The sequence below is a fragment of the Gallinula chloropus genome (assembly GCF_964237585.1).
Source record: "Gallinula chloropus genome assembly, chromosome: Z".
Classification (NCBI taxonomy): Eukaryota; Metazoa; Chordata; class Aves; order Gruiformes; family Rallidae; genus Gallinula; species Gallinula chloropus.
In genome coordinates, this window is record NC_140089.1 from 59,585,424 (window position 1) to 59,608,948 (window position 23,525).

The following is a 23,525-nucleotide window of genomic DNA, read 5'->3' on the forward strand; positions in this document are numbered from 1 at the left end:
AGAAGGACTATAGATTGATATGCGTATAGATTGATGTGAAGCTCAATATGAGCCAATGAAGTATGCTTGCAGCACAGGAAACCAACCATATCCTGGGCTGCATCAAAACCAGCATGTTCTTCAGGCCAAGGAAGATGATTCTGCCTCTCTTCTCTGCTGACTTCTGGGAGCAAGTCCAAAGGAGGGCCAAAAACATGATCATAGGACTGGAGCACCTCTCCTATGAAGACAGGCTGAGAGGGTTGTTCATCCTGGAGAAGAAAAGGCTCCAGGAAGACCTTACTGCAGTCTTCCAATCCCTGAAGGGGGCTTGCAAGAAATTCTTTCCTGTGAGAGTAGTGAGGCACTAGAGCAGCTTGCCCAGAAAAGTTCTAGCAGCCCCCTCCCTGGCAGTGTACAAGGTCAGGTTGAATGAGGCTCTGATGAACCTGGTCTAGCGGAGGGTATCCCTGCCCATGGCAGGCGAGTTGGAACTAGAGGATCTTTAAAGACCCTTCTAACCAAAATGATTCCATGATTACACACTTCTCTGATAGACTATTACCTGTGTCTCCCTTACACGTGGAAATAGACCACTGGGTGCACAGCATACATATAGTCCATCAAGGCTGCCTTCACGAAAGCAAGATTTAAAACGCTGTAATTTCATGACATAACTGGCATGTTTGAATGACTGGAGGAGTTTGAAATTTGCTGAAGAATTGCTAATTAATCTGAGGACAAGAAGCAAGTTCATGGGGAATCTCCAATCCCCCATCTTGCACCCATTGCCCCTTGTCCTATCATTAGACATCACTGAGAAGAGCCTGGCTCCATCCTCCATCTTCCTCCGTCCTCCTGACACTCACCCTTTACATATTTTTAGACACATTTCTGATGTTTTCCCTGATGGTGTCTGATTTCTATTGAACTGGAATAATGCTGAAGAATATATCAAGTTTCCAAGTTACAGAAAAAAATACAGATTTCACAAAATACAGACATTGGTTATAGAAATATACCAATGATCTTGGCTTTCAAGGAGACATTTTCTCTGGAATTGTGTCATACATCAAATCCACATGTGTCTCTGCTTTTGGACTCAAATACAATGAAATTTAAAATTGAAGAATGTACAATCTTACTCTCTTCTTATTACTTATGCTTGTAACATTTACTATTTGATTATTATTTAATCATATCTAAACTGCACAGGAATAGAATTTCCAGCCATTATCCAGAAAGCTGATAAACATTGATTGATTGCCACAGAAGTAGAAAAATTGTAAATCACAACTGACGCTGATTTATTTTGTGTATTTTTACTGTGTATTAGAAAAAAAAAATGCCACATTGTGATAATGGGAATGTCTCAGGTTTCCAAATAGAAAAGCTCACAAGTCTACCATATGACTGAGCTATTAAAATTGAAAATCTATTCTTTAGAAAAACTATTTCATATGAAGAAGCTATAAATAAGCTGAAGAGTTCGTTGTTTACGTGCGTCTTGGTCAACCGTAAACTTAGGCTATGTTACAGGACACAGAAAATGTCTGCTCAGCCTAACAAAAATGTCAGTTACCGATTTCATCGTTCAGTGAGGTAGCTGTCTAATCTTATAGTTTTCAAAAATAGATTGTCAAGTTTTCAGTTGCAGTGTGGTTGTACTGGTGATCAGCTGAGTGATCACGAAGGAAGCAAGTTGATCATGGGGGAAGCAATTTATTATAGCCAGGATGCTGGGAGATTTGTGAAGGATATAATTTATGCAGAAGCCAAGGAGTGTCAGCTGTCTTTTGCAGCTGGTTGATAAGTCTAGGCTGAAAAAGAAATGCATTGTCCTTAGAGAAAAACAAGAAACAGACTGCAGCAGTTAGATCCGGTCAACTATTATTTTCCTGTATTGTATTTTTAAGCTATGATAAAATTTTATGGATGCAATGGATGTATGCTTAATTTTCTTAAGATCATCTGTCTTTTAATTGTCTGCTTTGTGTTTCTTCACATACTAAAGAGAAATCATAATTCAAATTACCCTGCTCTTGACAAAATGCAAAGCATTCATTTCAGTTGAAACTTTTTATTTAAGGTTGTTTATAAAGTACACAAAAAATATTTGACTGAGATAGAGGCATTTTTTAACCTGCCTTGATCATCTGTATTTCAAACAGAGTCTAGTTTTTGCAGCTTGTTTACTTCCAAAAATACCACAACTTATGTCAGCCCTGTTAATGATGCAGAGGAAATGTCTGGAAAACCATTGCACAGACCACAAGCCGTAGATCTGCAGAAGGAGGACCCAGCTTGGTTGCTGACTCTCTCAAGAGAAAACAGTAATAGTGGACAATGGAGTTTTCCAGAAGTTGTGTCTGGTTTGGCAATCCGCTGTGTCTAATGGCTGGTTCTGCTAAAAGGAAGCTTACCCATTTCTCTTAGTAGAGAAGAGGTCCTCTACCCCTTACGTCTTACACTTTCCAATGTGGCAACAGCAGTTACTCATGAAGAGCAACTTGCATGTCTACCCTGCAATAAAAGAGTTATTCCCAGCACCAGCTGTCCGGTGAGAGTTTATAGAAGGCCAATGGTAGTATTTTTAGTGGCAATTTGAATTAACAGTGTGTGTCTGCAGTTGCACAAATCAGCATAATACGCACCTCTTGCTCAGAATATTTCATTATGTGTATGTTAAATTCATACATTGCCACTCTAAAATTACATATTCTAACATACAAATACCTGTGTGTGAAGGTAAGTTTATAAAGTGTGTATTTCTAGCCCTTGTGGCTGAAAATATGAATCAATAATAACCAATGCATGGGTTAAGACCTTTCTTCAGAAATCAGATCACAGCTGTCTCCCAGTGGGTTTTTTTCACTTTTTTTGGCTTTCTGTTGTTGATCCTGGGCTTTGTTTGTTTTTATAAGCATTGATTATTGGGGAAGCCAGAAAATTTATGTCAGCACAAGTTATTGTGATAGACTTGTTCTCAGTATCAAAGGATTTGCAAATGCAAAGCAAACTTCCTGAACAGTGCAAAATAGAAAAATGTGCAAAATAGGGTGTTGCTGTTACTTAATATTTGCAACTAATGTGTAAATATTTAGTTCTCTTTTCCTTATTCTGCTCACTGTTTCATCTGCGTGTGTATCTACTCATAAATAATTGGTCAGTCCCTTACAAAAAAAAAAAAAAAAAGAGGAAACAACCTGAGACAGGTGACCTCTGTAAGGAAAACTCTTCATATGAATTTGTTTATTAATTGTTTGCAGAGTGATTTTTCTACTGTTTCAGACAGATAAACATCCATGCTGTTGGGGAACCAGGTACTTGGCAGGTGGCCACAAATGCAGCTGGGATTAGTGGCAGTGACAGAGCACTCCATTTCAGTTCAGTTAAGCTATAATGTGAAAAAATGAAGTCCTACTCATGATGTGTCCTTGAGACAACTTTGGTCCGTATAAAGTGGTACCACTTCCATCCTGACCATCTTGAAGGATACCACTCCTCACTCCCAGCCCATTGTTTCCCCTGCCACAAGTACCTTTGCACGAGACCTTTGGTCTTTCAGTGAGCAAGTTCAGGGCACTAAACCAGACAGAAAATATTTGTATTATTTATAGTATCCCTCTGCTGATATAAGAGACATCAAACATTTGATAGATCTCCATTATCCATGAATGAGGATATTCTTTTCTCTTTTTCAGTGTATGACAACAATGCTTATTAGTTTATCTGTCTGAGGTCTTATCTGTATGAGTAGCCCTTGTTCTGAGTACAGTCCTGTTAAGCAACTGGAAGAGTTTCCTTCTTCAGATTCAAAAAATACCTTCTATACTGGAAGGGTATTAAGCAGAATTCAGAAGACAATAATTCTGCATGTGCTCCATTTCTTTCTCTAACTCCCTTAACATTTCTCATTACAGTTTTTCAGAGGCAATGATATTTTGCAACTTATTCCCTTTTTTGTGTGCGTGTCTCTATTATAATAATTTTTCCTTTTTTATCTCTTGTGTTTCAGTTGCGGTCAAGCTCAGAGCTTGGCCAGGACATACTGAATGACTGCCTTCCAATCCAGCCTCTCCAGCCAGCTCCATCACCACATAATGCTGCAGATAATACAATGGGACACTCTCCAGGGCCTGCTCATAATGTTTATCCAGGTATAGAAAAAGACAGATAAACAGCCCATTGTATTATTGCTTACTTTAGATTAGGGATGATTTTTCAGAGTAGGGTGTACTCTAAATTTGATACTTATCTCATGAGGACAGAATCTGCAGAGTACTATAAAATGCAAGATTTCAACAGATTTTTACACTTTTTTTTAAAGAGAGGCAGAAAAAAATGTGTTTTATCCATGAAAAGACATACTACAACAAAGTGCAATATTTTTAATTTATAGGTATTTCATTTCTGCTAGCAACTCACCTCTACTATTCCTTGTAGACATCTTGAATTCATTAAGCTTCATTTAAAACCAAAGTAGCATTTTTCTGCTTCCTTATTATGGATCACATACCAGTTTTCCAATAGATCTACATTAATGAGGTTAAATGCTACATTATCAGCTCTCACATTATGATTATGATTATGCTAATAAATACATTTATGCTATAAATGTGATAATCTTGGTTTATTGTTATAGTTAATTATCTGAGATTTTCATACTAGAATACCTAACACTATCATACCTGGCTAAATGAACAATTGTTGTTTACGCTTAAGCTAAATTTGACACGTTTGATAAGTATGATTATGAACATCTCAAAGCTGGTTTTAACTGTCCTGCAGAATACATTATATCTTCTAGAAGTTCAAATTTATTTGAGGACCAGATGTAGGAAATGAAAGAATTGGGTGAACTTTGTGCAGTGATGAAAATAACGTTATATGAAGTGGCCACATGAATAAGTGGTTTTATTTTACTGAGAGGCTTGTAAACCTATTAATTATATGGTATGTTTTTGTCAGAGCTGCTGTGAGCTACACAATAGTTGGTGATGCCGTAGGCTTGTATGACAAAACTCAGCAAATTTAAAGCTGTCTTTGACTGTATCCTAAATTATAAAATTGTATTACTTGTATGTTAACATTTAAATGGCTTAATCTGAGTATCGGCTGAGAGTGGCATGTGTTACTTGAAAGCTAAAGGAAATTTCAGATTTTAAAGATCATTAACATGGTGTTGATTATAGTTGCTACTTTATATTGTAATTTGAGAGGGAGTTGGATAGTGAGGAATGATGAAATTAAAAAAGTAATAATGCCACAGTACAGTGGTATTAACCACTGTAATGTGCAAAACTAAGAATAAAAACCTGGCTTTTCCTTTTATGTTGGTTTAACCCTGGCTGGAGGCTGGATGCCACCACAGTCACTCTATCACTCCCCTTCTCGTCTGGACAGGGCAGAAAATATATATTGAGAGGCTTAGGAGTTGAGGTAAGGACAGGGAGAGATCATTCAGCAACTAACATCAAAGGCAAAACAGATTGAATACAGAATTTTAAAAATCCCATAGAATTTCTTACACACATTCACACACTGAAACCAGAGCAGGATGAAAAGTAAAGACAGATCTTAAAACACTTCCCCCAACATTCCCTTCTTCCCAGGATCAACTTTATTAATAATTTCTCTCCCTTCCTCCCCTCCTCTTGTGGCACAGGGGGAGACAGGGAGTGGGGGTTTTGGTCAGTTCATCACAAGTTGTCTGTGTTGGTCCTTTCTTCTTACAAGGGAAATCCTCACACCCTTCCCTTGCTCCAGTGTGGGATTCTACCCACGGGAGACATCCTTCACAAACTTCTCCAGCATGAGTCCTTTCCCATGGGGCTTCAGCTCTTCACCAATTTCCTCAGTGTGGGTCCCTCCCATGGTGTACAGACCTTCAAGAACAGACTGCTCTGAAATGGTCTCACATAGGGTCACAGTTCTCCCCAGAAAATCTGCTCTGGTGTGAGCCCCTCTCTTCATGGACTTCATGTCCCCCAGGAGCTTACTCCAGTGTGGGCTTTCCACCGGGTCACAGCATCCTTCATGTGTCTCCATCTGCTCCAGTGTGGGGTTCTCCACAGGCTGCAGGTGGGATCTCTGCTCCCCATCATCCTCCATGGGCTGCAGGGGGACAGCCTGCTTCACCATGGTCTTCTCCATGGACTGAAGGGGAATCTCTCCTCCAGTGCCTGAAGAACCTCCTCTCTCACTACCCTTGGTGTCAGCAAAGTTTCTCACATCTTCTCACTACTTTCTCTGGTGGCCACTTGCAGGTTTTTGTCTCTTAAATATGTTATTACAGAGGTGCTCCACTGTTGCTGATTGGTTCGGCCTTGGTCAGTGGCAGATCTTGCCTTGAGCCAACTGGTATTGGCTCTGTCAGACCTAGGGGAAGTTTCTAGCAACTTCTTGCTGAAGCCACCCCTGCAGCCCCACCACCAAAGCCTTGCCACAAAAACCACAACACCTTTTAAATCCCTAGATAGGGTGAAAGCCAGCCAGTATTAGATGAGCTGAGAGCAAGTTATCAGAAACTGAGGACATTCTCAAAGGATATTTCCACTGGAACCTGTTGACCTCTCACTCTTTTAGCACTTTAACTTCCAGACTGAACTCCAGCTGCTAGGTCAATCCAAAACTAGGCCGTCAGCAGCTTGAACACACTGCTGCCCTGTGACTTGTCAGGATCCTGAGCCAAGTAAAGCTATTGCCTCCAGCCAGCCCTTAGCTGGCAATTGTCTGCAACCACAATGTCCCATAGACAGCCTCTGAGACTGTGGCATTACTTTTTGTAACCTCATTCATGCCTTGACTTTCAGTACTTAGCATTTACAGCGCTGCTAACTATGGATGTTCTTTGAGCCATTCTGTGATACAAGACTTTATTTTGGGTATTTTTTTTCTTACTTGGCACTGCTTCCTATTGTGCAGCAATTTGTATAGTGTTAATCAAAACACTTTTATTAGCATTAATTTCTCTGTAAGTAATAAACTTCTTTCCCTTACTTGTGTTCACAGCCTGGGAAATTTCTCATTGTTCTATTTGCTTGTGTTGTTTCACTTTAATTGATTGAGGGTATTATGTCCAGTATAGATGAATCCATATCACTTTATTTACACAACCACCCAATCCAGGTGAAATTAATTGTTTCATTAAATACTCATCAGGACTGTTAAATCATTATATTCTATTTCAGTGAGATAACTCCAATAGAGAAGGAATTATTTTACTGAAATGACAACATTAAAATTATTCATGCCCCAAGGACAGAAAAGCAAAACCTATGAAAGCTTAAGCATCGTGCCTCACAGAAGCTACCCTTCAAATTTCTCTGTAAACAACATGTTTTTCTAAATATAAATAAAAACTCTGAGACTTTTCTGAAAAATAAAATATGTAACTTTCACTGAGATCTGTAAGATAAAGCTTATTAGCTGAAATGTGTCTGTGCTACTTTTCACACAGAAATAGGAATAGATTTACATTCTTCCAATGCCATTAAATCAAACTTTTCTCACATAAAGGTTACTTTTCTTATTGTTTATCCACATTTAAAGCAAAGGTAGCTTTTCTTCTTTCCTAAGAGATCTACAGAATAAATGTTTTGAAAGCAAACTGTTAGAAATATATTAGAGATGACAAAAGTAGACATTTAGATGCTAGTCCATTTCCACTTACCAAAGTAGAACAATGCCTGTAGTGATCACCATTTCTTTTTACTGTGAAAGTACAGAATCTGCAAACACAGATACAGGGTGTAGTGATAGCATGTAGTGATAGAACAAGGTGTAATGGGTTTAAACTGAAATATGGTAGATTTTGATTAGGTAAAAGGAGGAAACTCTTCCCTGTGAGGGTGATGAGGCAGCAGCAGAGGTTTCATAGAGATGCTGTGGCTGCCCTGGCAGTATTCAAGGCCAGGTGCAATGGGGCTTTGGGTAACCTGATTTAGTGATAGGTGTCCCTGCCCATGGCAGGGAATTGGAACTAGATGATCTTTAAGATCACTTCCGTCCCAAATCATTCTATGATTCTGTGTTGTAAATGAAATACAACAATAATCTTTTTGATTACATATCTATTACTTAGTTAAGACTGTGTAGATGGTTTTTGTCTTATGGTCTTTGTTACTCTATAAAAGATACCTGAATTGAGTATAATCGTATTAATAGAAAAAAAATTATGCCAGTGTTTTGTTATAACTTGACCATTTCATATTTAAGAATAAAACAGAATGCTTATTTAATTTATGGTTCCTGAATATCATAATTTGTTTGCTCCAGAGCAAGCAAACAGCATTAGTAAAACTTGTCAAATGCATGATTTTCTCTGCAGGTTGGAAAAGAAAAAATTGCATCAGGAAAGTTAGAGAAAGTTTTGCAATATCAAGTTCTATGCTCCACTACTGGGAAACTTTGACTTAACTACTTTTATGCCTATGACTTCACATATGCTTAACATACATAACACTTCTCCTTGTGTGATTTTTTTCCCCAATGAAATAATACTGAGCTAGGTGCTCTACACACATAATGAGAAAAAATTCATTCCCAAAGGAGTTTATGTCTAGGATAATGTTAGAGTAGTAGGGTAACAACAATAAAGAGGATCTCAGTTGTCACCGTTTTGGCTGAATTTAAGCATGGCATTAATATCCAGAACTCCTACTAAATGTGTTGTGTTACAAGGTATGTCCATACACACATCACAGAGGATTGAAAAGTGTTAATATTTTAGCTGTTTGAGGGAGGATAGTTTATTTGCCTTCAGACTTGTCCTTTTATTCACCACTTTTACTTCTGAGTTTATAATTTCCATTTTGAAAGAGCTTAATGTATCTCCTAAAATTTGTGTAATGGTTGGGTTGACGTTATGAAGAGGAGACAATATACTGATGAATTGGTACAAACATTGTAAATGACAAGGCAACTGCACTATTTATAGTTCCCTCCTTCATGATGAAACAGATCTTCAGAAATTGCAGTCCACTAAAAGAGAAGAGCCTGTCTTCAAAGGCAGGCATGTGATATAAAGATGCCATGGCAGGAACAACTTTACATCCAAATCCAGACCCTACTTTATTGCTTCATGGATTTAATTGTTTCTTAATCTCAGAAACTACAGCAGTTTCCATCATGTCCACCTTTCTTAGCTAATACTCTGCTGTCCATCATTGCAAGTATCGAGCAACAAGGCTAGAAAATGTTAATCATGTCAAGCTCAGTGAAGAGATCAAAGGATGTTCAAAAATTTGAACCACATGCTTTTCTTCTTTATATTATAGGCTGCTTTGAGAATATCTTACATAGCAGTTGTGAAGCTTTCAGCACAGACCATTTTTATCAGAGGCCTATTATTACCTATAAACTAACTTTGCTATTTTTATTCTGACTCAGATGGCAGTTCTTCAAGGAGATTCTTAATTTTCCGCTCCTATTTTCTGAGCTGTGGAATTGGGGGAAATATTAGTAGATGGTGTAGTGTCTTAGGACAATTTTTACACGTGAAAGATCTTTACCACAGGACCACCTCACATTCTAAGCATTTAATTTTTTACATATTTAAAGTAAGGGATCCAAAAGACAGAGATTCATTGAAGAGATATCAAAACAAGGCTGGATTACTGTACAGTTTTCCTAGACTTCTTTTCTTCTTCTATCCAACTATCATGAGTGGGTGAACTTGGTAAACTCTCCAGCTTTCTAGGTGCCTCTAGTACTTGAATGCCTCAAGTATCTTTGATCTGCCTGCAGAATATCTGAAGAAAGATGTAGAGACCATCAATGCAGATGGTCCATATGACAGACCCCTTTTGGAGATAGGCTTACTATTTTTATAATATGGTTTTGACTTGTACTCTACTTCTTAATGAATGATGTCTTATTAAGTTTTACGCACAATAGAGTCTTCAGATTTACAGATGAGCTGGGCAGGATCAAAGCAACACAGGCAGTATGCTTTACATTTGCTGGGCTAAACTCTTTAGGGCTCAACAGAGCACATGCTCCTATATTCCTGGCCACGAAGTCCCGTAAGGAAGTATGGGATCCTGAGAGGAGGTGAGAGAGAAGAATATATGGAGATAATGCTCTCAAGTGCATGAAGCATTTCCGATTTTTTCTTCTGTGCAGTAGTAAATTTCTTGTCCATTGCTTAAAGACACATCTATGGTGGGGTTACTCCTAAAGTAGTGTTCACATCCATGCAGGTATTTTAACCTGGTTAGGTCTTTTCCCGGTGACAATGCCCTTTGCGGAACTGGTTTAAATTCTGGGATTTTATCAGTAAATTTGAATAATTAGCTCCAGCATATTCACTAACATAAAGTTAGTTTTATAGGTAGAATTTATTCTGTAAACTAGGACTAAACAACTCTGTTATATAAAGAGACTGGAAGATACGACAACCAGACAGTGAGAGATCATTTTCATGTTGTAAGGCAGCCTATCTAATTTGTTCTCGGGGTTCATAAAATATTTAAGAGCATGTGTTTGGCTGCCACTCAACATCACATCAAACTTCCTGACACAGATGTTGGTAAAAATAATTGAGTTACTGGATTTCCAGAGGGATTTGGTAATCTATGTTTTACCTTCTTACTGCTTGATTTGAAGAACTTCTGAAAATGAGATTACAGGATTTGGGATCGACTAATTCGAAAATTCAAAGGGAGTCCTGTATTGCTTTTTATTTAATCATCCAGGACCTTTCCTTATTTGGAACATATAAAAGAACAAACTCAAAAAATTACAAAACTGTTAATGCTAGTTTAAATTTTTTATGCATTATTGGGGAATATGGGAGAAATAATAGCAGTATTTGAGTTTTGATTGACCTCTTCGAGAAATTTGGAATTTTTAAAGCTGGAGGGGAATATAGAAAGTATTTTACTATTTGCAAAACAGTGCTGTGTGTTCACTAGCTCTAAAAATCTATAACTTAGGAAGCATTTTCTACCTTTTCCTACAACAGGAAGCTGTGGAAGATTTGCAGCCATATTCAGACAAATTTTCTAAGACACGGAGAACAGCTATGTCATGCCTGGTTTTATGAAAATATAATTTCGAAACAGCAAAGATTATTTAGCTATTTGCAATGCATTTTTCCCTTCAGATAGAAAATAACACTTAAGATGAATCAGTTAGTTGCTAAGAATTGGCAGTTTTAGAGAAGGTGTTAGGCATTAGTATGTGGTCGGTTATCAGTGCTATCACCTGCCTGATGAGGGTTATTTCTCTCCTTTTGCTTTCAGTCGCTGTGTTCCCCAGCACACAGACAAGTCGAAGTGGAACAGCAGCTGTGGCAGTGTCCTTGTCCCACCCCAGCAGCCATCCCTCCCCAGGACATAACATACAGCACAGTCCTCTCCATCCTCCCACTCAGTTACCTTTTCTCTCAGCTGCAGACTCAGAGAGGTAAGACTGTCCCTTGCTTTTCCCACAATGAGCCTGGGGCAGGACTGTCTTCAAAGCTGCCAGGCTGGGTGGAAACTGAGTTGTTGGTATGCAAAAAGTTGTAGGTGGCAGCCCCTGGGTAGCAATTGCTCAGGGTATGAGTTTACCAGGGGATGGAGAGGCCCATACATCTCCATTTCAGGGACTTCCTCCAATCCCCTCTTGATCTCCACCAATGACCCCAGCAAGGAAAGTCATATTGGCTGGGACATTAAATGGCAGAGGACCCTGTCCATACTTTACAGAATGGGAGCCCCGAGATTCATGTTTCAATTTATTTGTGGTAGGACAGTCACATTCTGTCAAAATTCTCTCAATATTAAGTATTTCCGTGTGAAACTGGCTTTTTTTTTTTCTTTCTTCCTTGGCATTTTGTAACCAATAGGTAATCTTTGACCAACAGATGTGTACACCAGTCTGTACACCAGTCTGAGATTAAATAACAGATTGACAGATCAATAGTTACTACAGGCATAAATTAGAATCACAAGGTTGGAAAAGACCTTTGAAGATCATCAAGTCCAACCATTCCCATCCTAAGCTAAACCATATCCCTAAGTACCTCATCTACTCTTCTTTTAAACACATCCAGGGAAGGTGACTCAACCACCTCCCTGGGCAGCCTGTTCCACACCTTGACAACTCTTTCAGTAAAAATTTTTTTTCTAATATCCAATCTAAACCTGCCCTGGCACAGCTTCATGCCATTTCCCCTTGTCCTATCTTCTGTCACCTGGCTGAAGATACCATCGCCCCTGTCTCTACAACCTCCCTTCAGGTAGCTGTAGGTGGTGATAAGGTCTCCCCTCAGCCTCCTCTTCTCAAAGCTAAACATCACCAGCTCTCTCAGGTGCTCCTCATAGGATTTGCCCTCCAGCCCCTTCACCAGCCTGGCTGCCCTTCTCTGCACTTGCTCGAGGACCTCAATGTCCTTCTTATGGTGAGGAGCCCAGAACTGGACACAATACTCAACGTGCGGCCTCACCAATGCCGAGTACAGGGGCACAATTACCTCCCTAGACCTACTGGCCACACTGTTTTTGATACAAGCCAAGATGCCATTGGCCTTCTTGGCCACCTGGGCACACTGCTGGCTCATATTCAGCCTGCAGTCAACCAACACTCCCAGGTCCTTCTTGGCCTGACAGTCTCCCACAAGCCTGTAGCACTGCATGGGGTTGTTATGTCCCATGTGCAGCACTTTACACTTGGGCTTGTTAAACTTCATCCCTTTGGTCTCAGCCCATCGGTCCAGTCTGTTCAGATTCCTCTGAAGAGCCTCCCTACCCTCAGGCTGATCAACACTTCCTCCCACCATAGTGTCATCTGCAAACTTACTGAGGAAGCATTCAATCCCTTCATCGAGTTCACTGATAAAGATATTGAACAAAACTGGACCCACGACTGAGCCCTGGGGGACGCCACTTGTGACCGACCTCCAGCTGGATTTTGTTCCATTCACCCTTTGGGCCCGTCCATCCAGCCAGTTTTTAACCCAGCTGAGGGTCCACTTGTCAAGGCCAGTGGCAGCCAGTTTCTCAATCAGAATGCTGTGAGAAACCGTGTCAAAGACTTTACTGAAGTCCAGGTAGACCACATCCACAGCCTTCCCCTTGTCCATTAAACAGGCCACCTTGTCATAGAAGGTGGTCAGGTTAGTTTAACAGGATCTACCTTTTGTAAACCCATGTTGGCTGGGCCTCATCCCCTGGCCATCATACATGTGCTGCATGATAGCTCCCAAGATGACCCTCTTCATGATTTTCCCCGGGACTGAGGTCAGACTGACAGGCCTGTAGTTCCCCGGATCCTCCTTCCGACCTTTCTTATATATGGGTGTCACATCTGCCAGCCTCCAGTTGAGTGGAACTTTTCCAGTCTGCCAGGATTTCTGATAGATGATGGAAAGGGGTTTGGCAAGCACATCTGACAGCTCTCTCAGCACCCTCTGGTGAATCTCATCTGGCCCCATTGAATTGTGGGTATCTAACTGGCCAAGTAGGTCACTAATCATTTCCTCCTGAACCTTGGGAACTTTGTTATTCTTCCCCTCCCTGTCAGCCAGTTCCTAAGGATAAGTACTCAGGGAATAACCATCTTTACTATTAAAGACTGAGTTAAAGAAGGAGTTAAGGACCTCAGCCTTGTCTTCATCCCATGTCACTAATGTTCCCTCAGCATCCAATAAGGGCTGGAGATTCTCCTTGACCCTCCTTTTACTGTTAATATACCTATAGAAGGATTTTTTATTATCTTTTACAGAACTGGCCAGTCTAAGTTCCAGTTCAGCTTTAGCCCTTTTGATTTTCTCCCTACATTATCTCACTACACCTGCCTTTTCTTCCAAAGATCATATTTTTCCCTCTTTTCCCGAATATCTTCCTGGATCTCTCTACTCAGCCATGCTGGCTTTCTTCCTCGCTGACTCCTCTTCCAACAGACTGGGACAGCCTGTTCTTGTGCCACCAAGATTTCCTTCTTGAGGAGCAACCAACCTTCTTGGGCTCCTTTGCCCTCAAGGGCCGCCTTCCATAAAATCTTATCGAGCATCTTTCTGAATAGTCCAAAATCAGCCCTATGGAAGTCTAAGGTGCTTGTTCTGCTGTCTCCCTTCCTTACATCTAGTACCAAGAATTCTATCAGCTCATGATCACTATGCCCCAGGCATCCTCCAACCTTCACATCCCTCACTAGGCCTTCTCTGTTTACAAACAACAAGTCCAGCAGGGCACCTTCCCTGGCTGGTTTATTCACCAGCTGGGTCAGGAGTTGTCTTCCAAACACTCCAGGAACCTGCTAGACTGCTTCCTCCCTGCTGTATTGTACCTCCAGGAGACATCCTGTAAGTTGAAGTCCCCAATAAGGATGAGGGCTAGTGATCACAAGACTTCTCCTAGTTGTTTGAAAAATAACTCATCAGCTTCCTCATCCTGGTCAGGTAGTCTGTAGTAGACTCCCATCACTATATCTTCCTGATTTTGTGCTCCTCTGATTCTTACCCAGAGACACTCAACCCCGTCTTCACCATACTCCATGTTGCCAAAGCATTCTCTGACATAGAAGGGTACCCCACTTCCTCTCCTACCCAGCCTGTCATGCCTGTATAGTTTATAACCAGCCATTGCAGCACTCTAGTCATGTGAATTATCCCACCACGTTTCTGTGATGGCAATCACATCATAGTCTCCTTTAGTTACAAGGAATTCTAATTCCTCTTGTTTGTTAGCCATGCTGCATGCATTGGTGTAGATGCACTTCAGCTGGTCTACTGATCTTGTTACACTCCTAAGGGAAGCCTTGCTTCCCAGGTGTCGTCTGGTTAAGTTACCTACCCCATCAGTAGTAGTTACACCTCTACTCTGAATTAGCACACTATCCCCCTGGTTAACTAGGGTGGCTGACCAGAGGTCATTGCCAGCACACCATCCCTCAGTACCTCGACCACCACACCCAGGCTTTTTTCCATCTAGCCTGGCCCTGTCCCCTTCTCCCTTCTCATCTAGTTTAAAGCTCTGTTAATGAGCCCTGCTAGCTTCTTTGACAGTATTCTTCTGCCCCTTGGGCATAAGTGTTCCCCATCCCTAGAAAGCAAGGCTGGTGAGGCTCAAGCCAGCCCATTGTCAAAGAACCCAAAGTTCTGTTTCTCACACCATGCTCTGAGCCAGGTATTAATTTCCTGGCTCTTCTCATTCCATCCCTCCCTAATCCCTGCAGTAGGAATGATGGGGGAAAACACTACCTGTGCTCCAGATCCTCATACTGTGTGTCTCAGGGCCCTTAAATCCTTTTTAATGGTCCTCAGTCCTTTTAATGGTCCTACATGATGAAAGACAGTAATCTTACTAGTCCATTACTACACCAGCAGTTGCTGGTGTAGGATCATAGCAGACACATTTGGAGTATGACATAACTTGTTAAGTAAGTCCTTGAATGAGTTACAGGCCTCGGGATACTACAATACTCACTCTACAGAATAACAATAATAAAAAACAGTGTGATACATTCCTTTCTCATAAGTTAACTCTATATAGTCCCTCTAAAAATCCTTATATGCCAATTCCTATAAGTGGAGCTACTTTGACTTGAAAAAAAAGGTGTCAGTATGTTCATTTAGGTAGTGTGAAAAATTACAATTTAAATTCAGGAAAGAAAAATAAATTATTGTAGCAATTTTGGTTTGATTACAGACTTTACAAATTAAGTACAATTAAGGGAAATGTTTAAAAGAAAAAGCTAGTGCAGAACTTGGATCTTGAATCTAATACAGTCCACTCATCTAGGGGCCCTGTAAATAGGCTGTCATTTGGGTGTGATGACAGTTGTGAAAATGTGAACTGAATGAACACTTCAGTAGGCAAAGTGCCAGAGATAGTGTGAGAGAAAGGTGTGAATCACCTAGTTTATCTCACTGTCCTTATTGAGAGGGCTGCAGGATTTATGGGTGCAAGCAGGAGATTTGTTCCCCCCATGTTGTGCAGCTTCTGACTGCACTGTGTGTGCCTGGGGTCACTCCAGAACTAGGACAGAAGGACCAGCGCTTACCCATGCAATCGCCTGTATTTGTTGGATTGAAGCTGGTCCAAGATGTCCTGGCTGTTCTGGAGACTCTGAGGGCCAGTCATGCGCCCCTTCCATTTGGACAGCAGACTCAGTTCTACGAGTGACAGAAGCAGAAAGAAATAAGCACTTACCCTACATCTCCAGGCACCATAGAGTAGAGAAATAACTGGAAGGCTTCCTTTGCACCTTTCTCTACCAAGGTGATTGGAGGGAGAGTGTGGACTTGATTAGGTCTTATTAATGTGAGAAACTGAACCAAACATGGAACACACATCTCTACACTGCTTTCATTCTGAGTACAATACTCAGTGTACACAGAATGCAAGTCAGGTAGAGGATCCCAGAAGCAACTTGATTTATCAAAGGAGAGAACATGTGTAATAAAAATGCAGATTTAGGTTTTATTTGCTCCAGCTCTTTCAGATATACATATTCAGTGCTCCCCCCTAATATGAAATATTACAACTGTTCAATGAAGGTACCAGATGGTAATGATACCCAAAAATATATGCATAAAAGGTAAAATTTTCTGGATTTGTCTAAAAATACCAAGGCAATCAGGAGGGAGTGGCACAGATTGTTTCTCACTTAGCATTGCAAAAAGTACAGCACTGTTCAGGACACTTAAGAGACAGCAACCTGCTACAGGGAACTTACCATCTGTCGAGCCAAAGCTCAGTTATAATGAGGTGAAAGCCTAATCTCCTGTCTGTGTCAACTGCGTAACATTCCCAAACTGTTGCAGCCCAATACAAAGGATTAGGACTCAGTCAGTTAACAAAGCAGCAAACCAATAAATTGTGCATAAGCACAAAGTTTTCAAAGAAAACCTATGACCTCTGAAGACCCAAATTCTCCCTTTTAATGTTCCATTTATATTTTGGAAGCCTATTGGAAGATATTCTAAGGGTTCATATTGTCTAAATGGTGGCACATGCTTGACTTTTCAGTGCAAAGTTGAGAAAAAGCAGAAAATGAAGACATAGCCAAATCCATCATAGTTACATATTTCATATTTAGCGTTTTATGCTATAGTCTAGCATGGATTATTGGCAGATAAACTATGTCTCTTCCTGTTTTGCTAGATTTAGCAAAAATAAACTTTTTCTTTTACAACTCTTAAACAGTACAAGCAGGAAAACAAAAAATTTAATAACCCCCTAGGGGATATGAAATGAGCAGAGTGGTTGTCCTGCAGTCCAAAGGAGGTTTTGGTATTTACTTTCTTACCACACTTTTTTCTGTTCAAAAGAAAAATTGGTTGTGTCAAACATTTTTGGTGTACTTTGGCTTGTTTATCAAAATCTCCTGAAGAAAATCTTCCTGGGGGTCCTGATTGATGACAGGTTGGCCATGAGCCAGCAGTGTGCCCTGCTGGCTAAGAGAGCCAATGGGATCCTGGGGTGCATCAAGAGGAATGTGGCCAGCAGGACAAAGGAGGTGATCCTCCCCTTCTACTCTGCCCTGGTCAGGCCCCACCTGGAGTATTGTGTCCAGTTCGGGGCTTCCTGGTATAAAAAAGACAGGGATCTCCTGGAGAGAGTCCAGAGAAGGGCTACAAAGATGATTAAAGGCCTGGAGCATCTCCCCTATGAGGAAAGGCTGAGTGAGCTGGGACTGTTCAGCCTGGAGAAAAGAAGACTAAGGGGGGACCTTATTAATGTTTATAAATGTCTTAAGTATGGGATGCAGGGGGAAATGGCCAGCCCCTTTTCAGTGGTCTGGGGGACAGGACAAGGGGCAATGGCTGCAAGTTGGAGCACAGGAAGTTCCGCACCAACATGCGGAAGAACTTTTTCCCAGTGAGGGTGACAGAGCCCTGGGACAGGCTGCCCAGGGAGGTGGTGGAGTCTCATCTCTGGAGCTGTTCAAGACCCATCTGGATGCCTATCTGTGCAATATGAGCTAGGGAGCCTGCTTTGGCAGGGGGGTTGGACCTGACAATCTCTGGAGATCCCTTCCAACCCCTATGGTTCTATATGATTCTATGATTCTATGAAAAGGAAAACTCAGCCTGTTGTTGGGGATCGGAGTTGCTATTCTCTTTCAGAAGGTGGATAAGTGAAGCAGACAGTGGGTGAAAGGGTTTTCCTCTTAAGGTAGGACAGAAATCCATGAGACCTGAAATTTTGCTTGTCATCAGCACTCCAGTCTTCAATCAATTTCCTGCTTTTCGTCCTCCCCTTAAGAAGGGAGCTTTGAGATCATTGAGAACTCTGTGAAGTGGATGCAGGTAACAACTCTTGTAGACATCATACAGTGAAGGTGGGAGAAGCCCACCGAGAGATTCCTGTATAAGCGCAATGTCCGACAATGCTGGGCTGGTCATGTACTTGCACTTTATCTAGTTGACGATGTCCTTTGAGGGTAGTCCTCAAGGGCAAAGGAGTCAGGCAGCTTGGGTGTTTTTCAGGAAGGTAGTCTTAACGGCACAGGAGCAGGCTGTCCCCATGTGCCGGAAGACAAGCCCTTGGGGAAAAAGACCAGCCTTGCTGAACAGAGAGCTGGAGCTGCAACTTAGGGAGAAAAAGAGGATTTATAGTCTTTGGAAGAAAGAGCAGGCCACTTGTGAGGATTACAAAAAAGTAGTGAGGCTATGCAGGGAAAAAATCAGAAGGGAAGAAGTAAAACTAGAACTTAACCTGGCCTCTGATGCTAAGGACAACAAAAAAAGTTTCTGTAAAAGCACATTAGTAATAAAAAGAGAACTAAGGACAATGTCTGTCCTCTGGTAGACGGGTCCGGTAGCATAGTGACAATGGATGGGGCCAGACAAGGTAGATCTGGCAGAAATGCTCAACAGGCAGTTTCCCATTATCTGTGAGTGGTCCTGGCTGACTGAGGAGGTCCCAGTTGCCTGGAGATTAGCAATGTGACACCCATCCACAAGAAGGACCGGAAAGAGAACCTGGGGAACTATAGGTCTCTCAGTTTGACCTTGGTGCCTGGGAAGATTATGGAGCAAATCATCCTGAGTGTCATTATGAGGTACATGCAGGAAAAACAAGCAAGCAGGCCTAGTAAGGACAGGTTCATGGCAGACAGGTCCTGCTTGACCAGCCTGATCTCCTTCTATGATAAGATGACCTGTTTAGTGGGGAAAAGCTGTGGATGTTGTCTATCTGGATTTTAGCAAAGCTTTCAACACTGTTTCCTACAGCATTCTCTCAGAGAAACTGGCTGCTTTTGGCTTGGATATACTTTTATGAGCTTCCTAAGGCTGTGAGTGTGAAATCAAATGAAAGACTGCCAGCCTAAAAGAACAGCAGCCAAGATAATTTTGAGGTGATGAAACTCAAATTCCTACAATAAAAAGGGAACAGCATTAAAGAAACTATAGGTCAGACAGAGCTTTGAATGGTATTCTTCCTCTTGCTTTCCTTGTTTCCAATCATCTTGAACAGTGATAACTTGATATCACAGTTGTAATACCTGTCTTCATTGTCCTGGGTTGCAATGACAGTTGTGCTTGGTTAGAAGTTTAATGAGAAAGTGTTTCTCTAGCATGCAGTTCTCATTATTTTATTCACCTACAAAAAGAATCCCTTCAGCCCATTGATGCCTAGGCAGTTCAGCACAGCCAGAACTTTAATCGAGGAGTCTCAAAGGAGCCCTTGAGATTCTAGGTGAAGAAACACTTTGTATATATCCTTGTTACAGAAAGGTTGTTCCCCACTGCAACATTTGCAGGCTCATTTACAGGTGGACAACCATGCTAAAATAAACTATATGAATAGTTATAAATACTACAGAAAAACACTGTTTGTACTATACAAATATACTATTACTATTAGCTTTCCTCTTTCCTCCCTTTTCCACACATTGCTTAGACCGTGCATGTCATTTACATTTGAGCCAGCTCCAGTCAACAAATGCTAGAGTAAAATCTTTTTTCTGTGTAGTTGTGACCGGAACTGGTCATTAACCCTGGCGTATGTACCATTTTTCCTAATCTCACTTATCAAAGCAGGTAAACTTTGGTAACTTTGTCCTCAATCTTGCTTACTGATTTTGCACCCAGCAGGCCTAGGAAAGGACACCTTTCTACAAATCTGTCTGGTTCCTGACTGCATTGACTCTAGGGTTTGGACGCAATTCTTGATGGCAGTTTCCAAGTGGTTACATGTTGGTCCTGATTGTTTCAGTAACAAAATTAGATCTGCAGTTCCTCCAGTAACATGCTGTGATTTGTTCAGGGACAAATCTGGACTGAGACAAGTCCAAGTTTCTCTCTTGTTAGGCAGGAGGGAAGTAAAAGTAGATAACTATAGTCATCCGTCTGAGTAAGCCAGAAATTCATTAAGTGATCTGTAAATCATTACAAAGACCACTAGAGTCTACTAGAAAGTAGTCCTGTTTGGCTATACAAAATAATGCATTATTGTTGGGAGGGTTTTTTGGATGTTAAATGATACATGAAACCTGTAAAACTGCATTTCACTTTGATTCCTGAAAAGGACTTTATGCCTGTTGCTGACGGCTAGTTAGTACCATTTTTTTGGAGGTTAATTTTCTCAAATTAATTTTCAAAATGCAGGATGATGTCCTATGATTTTTGTCAATAATGGTAGTGATAAAAGACTGTCTGTGCATTGCTCTTTATCTCTGTCAGCAAATAATAGTATTTTTTTGTAGACAGCTATACTCCAGTTCTGACCCAGAAGACATATGGACAGGTAGTTGTAGCTCTTTTTAAAATCCTCTGATATTTTTTATTTCAACCTAGCTACTGACTTATTTGAAAAAAAAAAAAAATTGTCTAGATTTACTGTGAAACATATGCATGCTTGCCTATATGGAACAATGTAATATTTGATGCATTAAGGACTCAGGGACTCAATAATGACATCTTTATTTCTTCCATCTATATAGCATATATGAAGTAATTTATGTGTTTATTAAGATAATATAAAATCAGCACAAAGACCATCCGAACCCTGTCTAAAAATGCAGCTCTCATAGGAAAGTGAGTTATCTAGAGTTCACCTTGACACTTGCTACACTCCAAATACAAATTACAGGCTTACTAGAAGCATGGTAAGTAGGTTTCAAATTAAGTCAAAATCACACAGATAGTGTGTGGCAGATGCTGATTCTGAGCTGCAGCATAATCAGATTAATTGGATTTAAGTGCAATTATTACCTGTACAATGACCATGTCTAGAGGTGTTCTCTAGCGCTGTTACTGCAGTTGCAACTTCTTTTGTATACATGGTGACATTACAGCTTCCTTACACTTCTGCGGGAAAAACGTTCTTTATTGCTAGGTTATAAGAAAGTCATCTAGTGCTTTTAAGTCCAGTCTAAGGAGAACAGAGACCAGATTCACCCTGTAGGATCCAGGCAGACTCTATTAACTTCAAGCACTAACACCTTCTAGCAGCAGCTATCAAGTACACCCGCAATAGAGAATGGTAGGTGTGTGCCCTTGCTCAGCACAGACTTGAGACTTGCTTTTAGGAGTGAAGAGAGAGGCTGATCTGTAACAAGAATATCACATCAGTTTGCAGTCACCCTCTTGCAGTACTAAGTATCTTGATACTCAAGTACCTTGGGTATCATGGCTCTTTCTTGTTGGTGTTCCCAGCTCTCTCATGAATGAGAGAGTGCCCCCTGAGCTGTTCCTGAACCCAGGCTGAGCTTTCATTTACTGACTAGATCCCATTGGTCTACTGTGCAGTTTGGTCACTAGGGGCACTGGCCAGAATTCTTACAACCTCAGCTTTCCATCTACAAAAATGACTGAAGCACCTATTTGTATTATACTTTGAGGTATGCCATTTTAAGGAAATGTGGAAAAAAATTAAATTAAAAAAATAAAGTCTATAAAAATATTTGTGTGAAATCTTCAAAGTAGTGTGTATCCTTGTAGTACCAGTAGTGCCCAGTCTGTGCAAAACATTCAAAGGAGTGATGAACCTCTGTGGCATTTGCACCACCAGGTTCAGACCGAATGGTTCCCCTCCTCTGCCAGGCTTGTAATTTTATCCTTTGAGTCCAGATCAACATTTTGATGTGGTCAGACTGCCCGACCAGAAATGATTTAACACTTGCCCTTATATACATTATGAACTGACCACTTGCTTCTAGTGAGGAAAAACAGCTGTTCATTTACAGATACAGTTGATACAAGGCCTTATAATGAAACAGCTTGCAATATCTCAGAAATCAGATTCCCTGTGAGGTATCTTCTCTCATTAAGATTTATATACACCAATAGAAGTTAAAAGGAGTTTTCCATGATAAGGGTGCAATTCAGGCTTTTAATTTCCCAGTTGTCAAATCTAATTATATGTCACCATTTGACATGTGTCTTCTCTGTAGCTAGGCTGAACAGTACTCTTTTGGAAGTGTCTGTACCTGCAAACTGCTAAACATTATAGTGATCTAAGTAAAGTAGAGACAATCGTTAGCTCTCATCTATTGTGATTCTGAACTCCTAGGTTTGTTTCTCTGGATCCTTCTCCTCACCACATCGGCCCTCAGAGAATTTCACTTCCACCTCACATGATGCAGAGACAGACTCCACAACCTCCTCTCCTTCAACAGCCTGCAGGAATGCCTCTAAGGACATACCAGCCAGCAGCAAACCCTCCTTTTCAACCAAATAGCCTCCATATCCAAGGTAAGAAAGAAGAATCTCCATCATTTGTGTTAGTTGTTTATTACTGCTGCTTGACTTCAAATTAAGTGCTTCAGGGGCTGGCATTGGTACTTTTAAGGCACCTTTCCTTTCGAAAGACTGGGAAATAGCTGTCAGGACCCTGCCTTCAGAAATCCTAAAAAAAAAATTAGCTTAGCTAATTATTATTCATATTACCATGGAATTACAGGTTTCTATTCAGGCTGATTTTCTGCAGTCTTCCTTGGTCAGATCACTACAATGTAGAAAAACACCATCTTACTAGCCTGGACTGTTTGATATGTAAGAAGTGCCTGCGGGGAGCTCTGTTAGTTTGTCTCCTGCAGTTCATGATTTAAAGTGCTGTAGTTACAGTCACGTTAGCTCAGTCTGCTACCAAGCAATGGTGACATTTTTGTCTGTTAATCTTGTCAACTACATTTAAATTGGCTTTTCAGAAGAGTTTCACTGCCTGAAATATTTCCAAAGAAAACAAGTTCTAAACAGATTACCTTACTGAAAGCCTGAGTATCTTAAAATTTCATGGAGATCTCAGAGCATGGAAAGAAATGATGTAGGAGATCCAAGACTTGCAATCCCCTTAAATCTAATAGCTACTTGTATTATGAAATTGCATTTTCTTGGAAGAACTTTGTTTAGAGTTTGGGTTTCATTGTTTCTTTTGAGTCATTTTCAGCAACAGATACACAGTGATGTCAGAGAGAGTTCTTCTTGTCTTGATTAATATATAATAGACTAGTCCTGTTCCTTCCTTTTGTGAAATTCACGATTTCTTTTTGCTGCATGAGATGTTTGGAAGTGATGATCTTAGATGACTCAGTGAGCTGCAGAAGTGACTCTCTTCCCTTCATTAGACTCTAGTCTCTTTTATTGGATTGCTATAGGCAGTAAA

General features: G+C 40.6%; 1 protein-coding gene across 1 annotated transcript in view; it reads left to right on the forward strand.

Annotated features, from left to right (window-relative positions):
* GLIS3 (GLIS family zinc finger 3) overlaps positions 1-23,525 on the forward strand; it is a gene marked incomplete at both ends in the record, with an annotated part of 172,561 nt that overhangs the window by 138,633 nt on the left and 10,403 nt on the right. Inside the window, 3 exon segments of the mRNA XM_084278078.1 lie at positions 3,998-4,139; positions 11,229-11,391; positions 22,434-22,615. Of these exon segments, the coding sequence (XP_084134204.1) occupies positions 3,998-4,139; positions 11,229-11,391; positions 22,434-22,615 (487 nt within the window).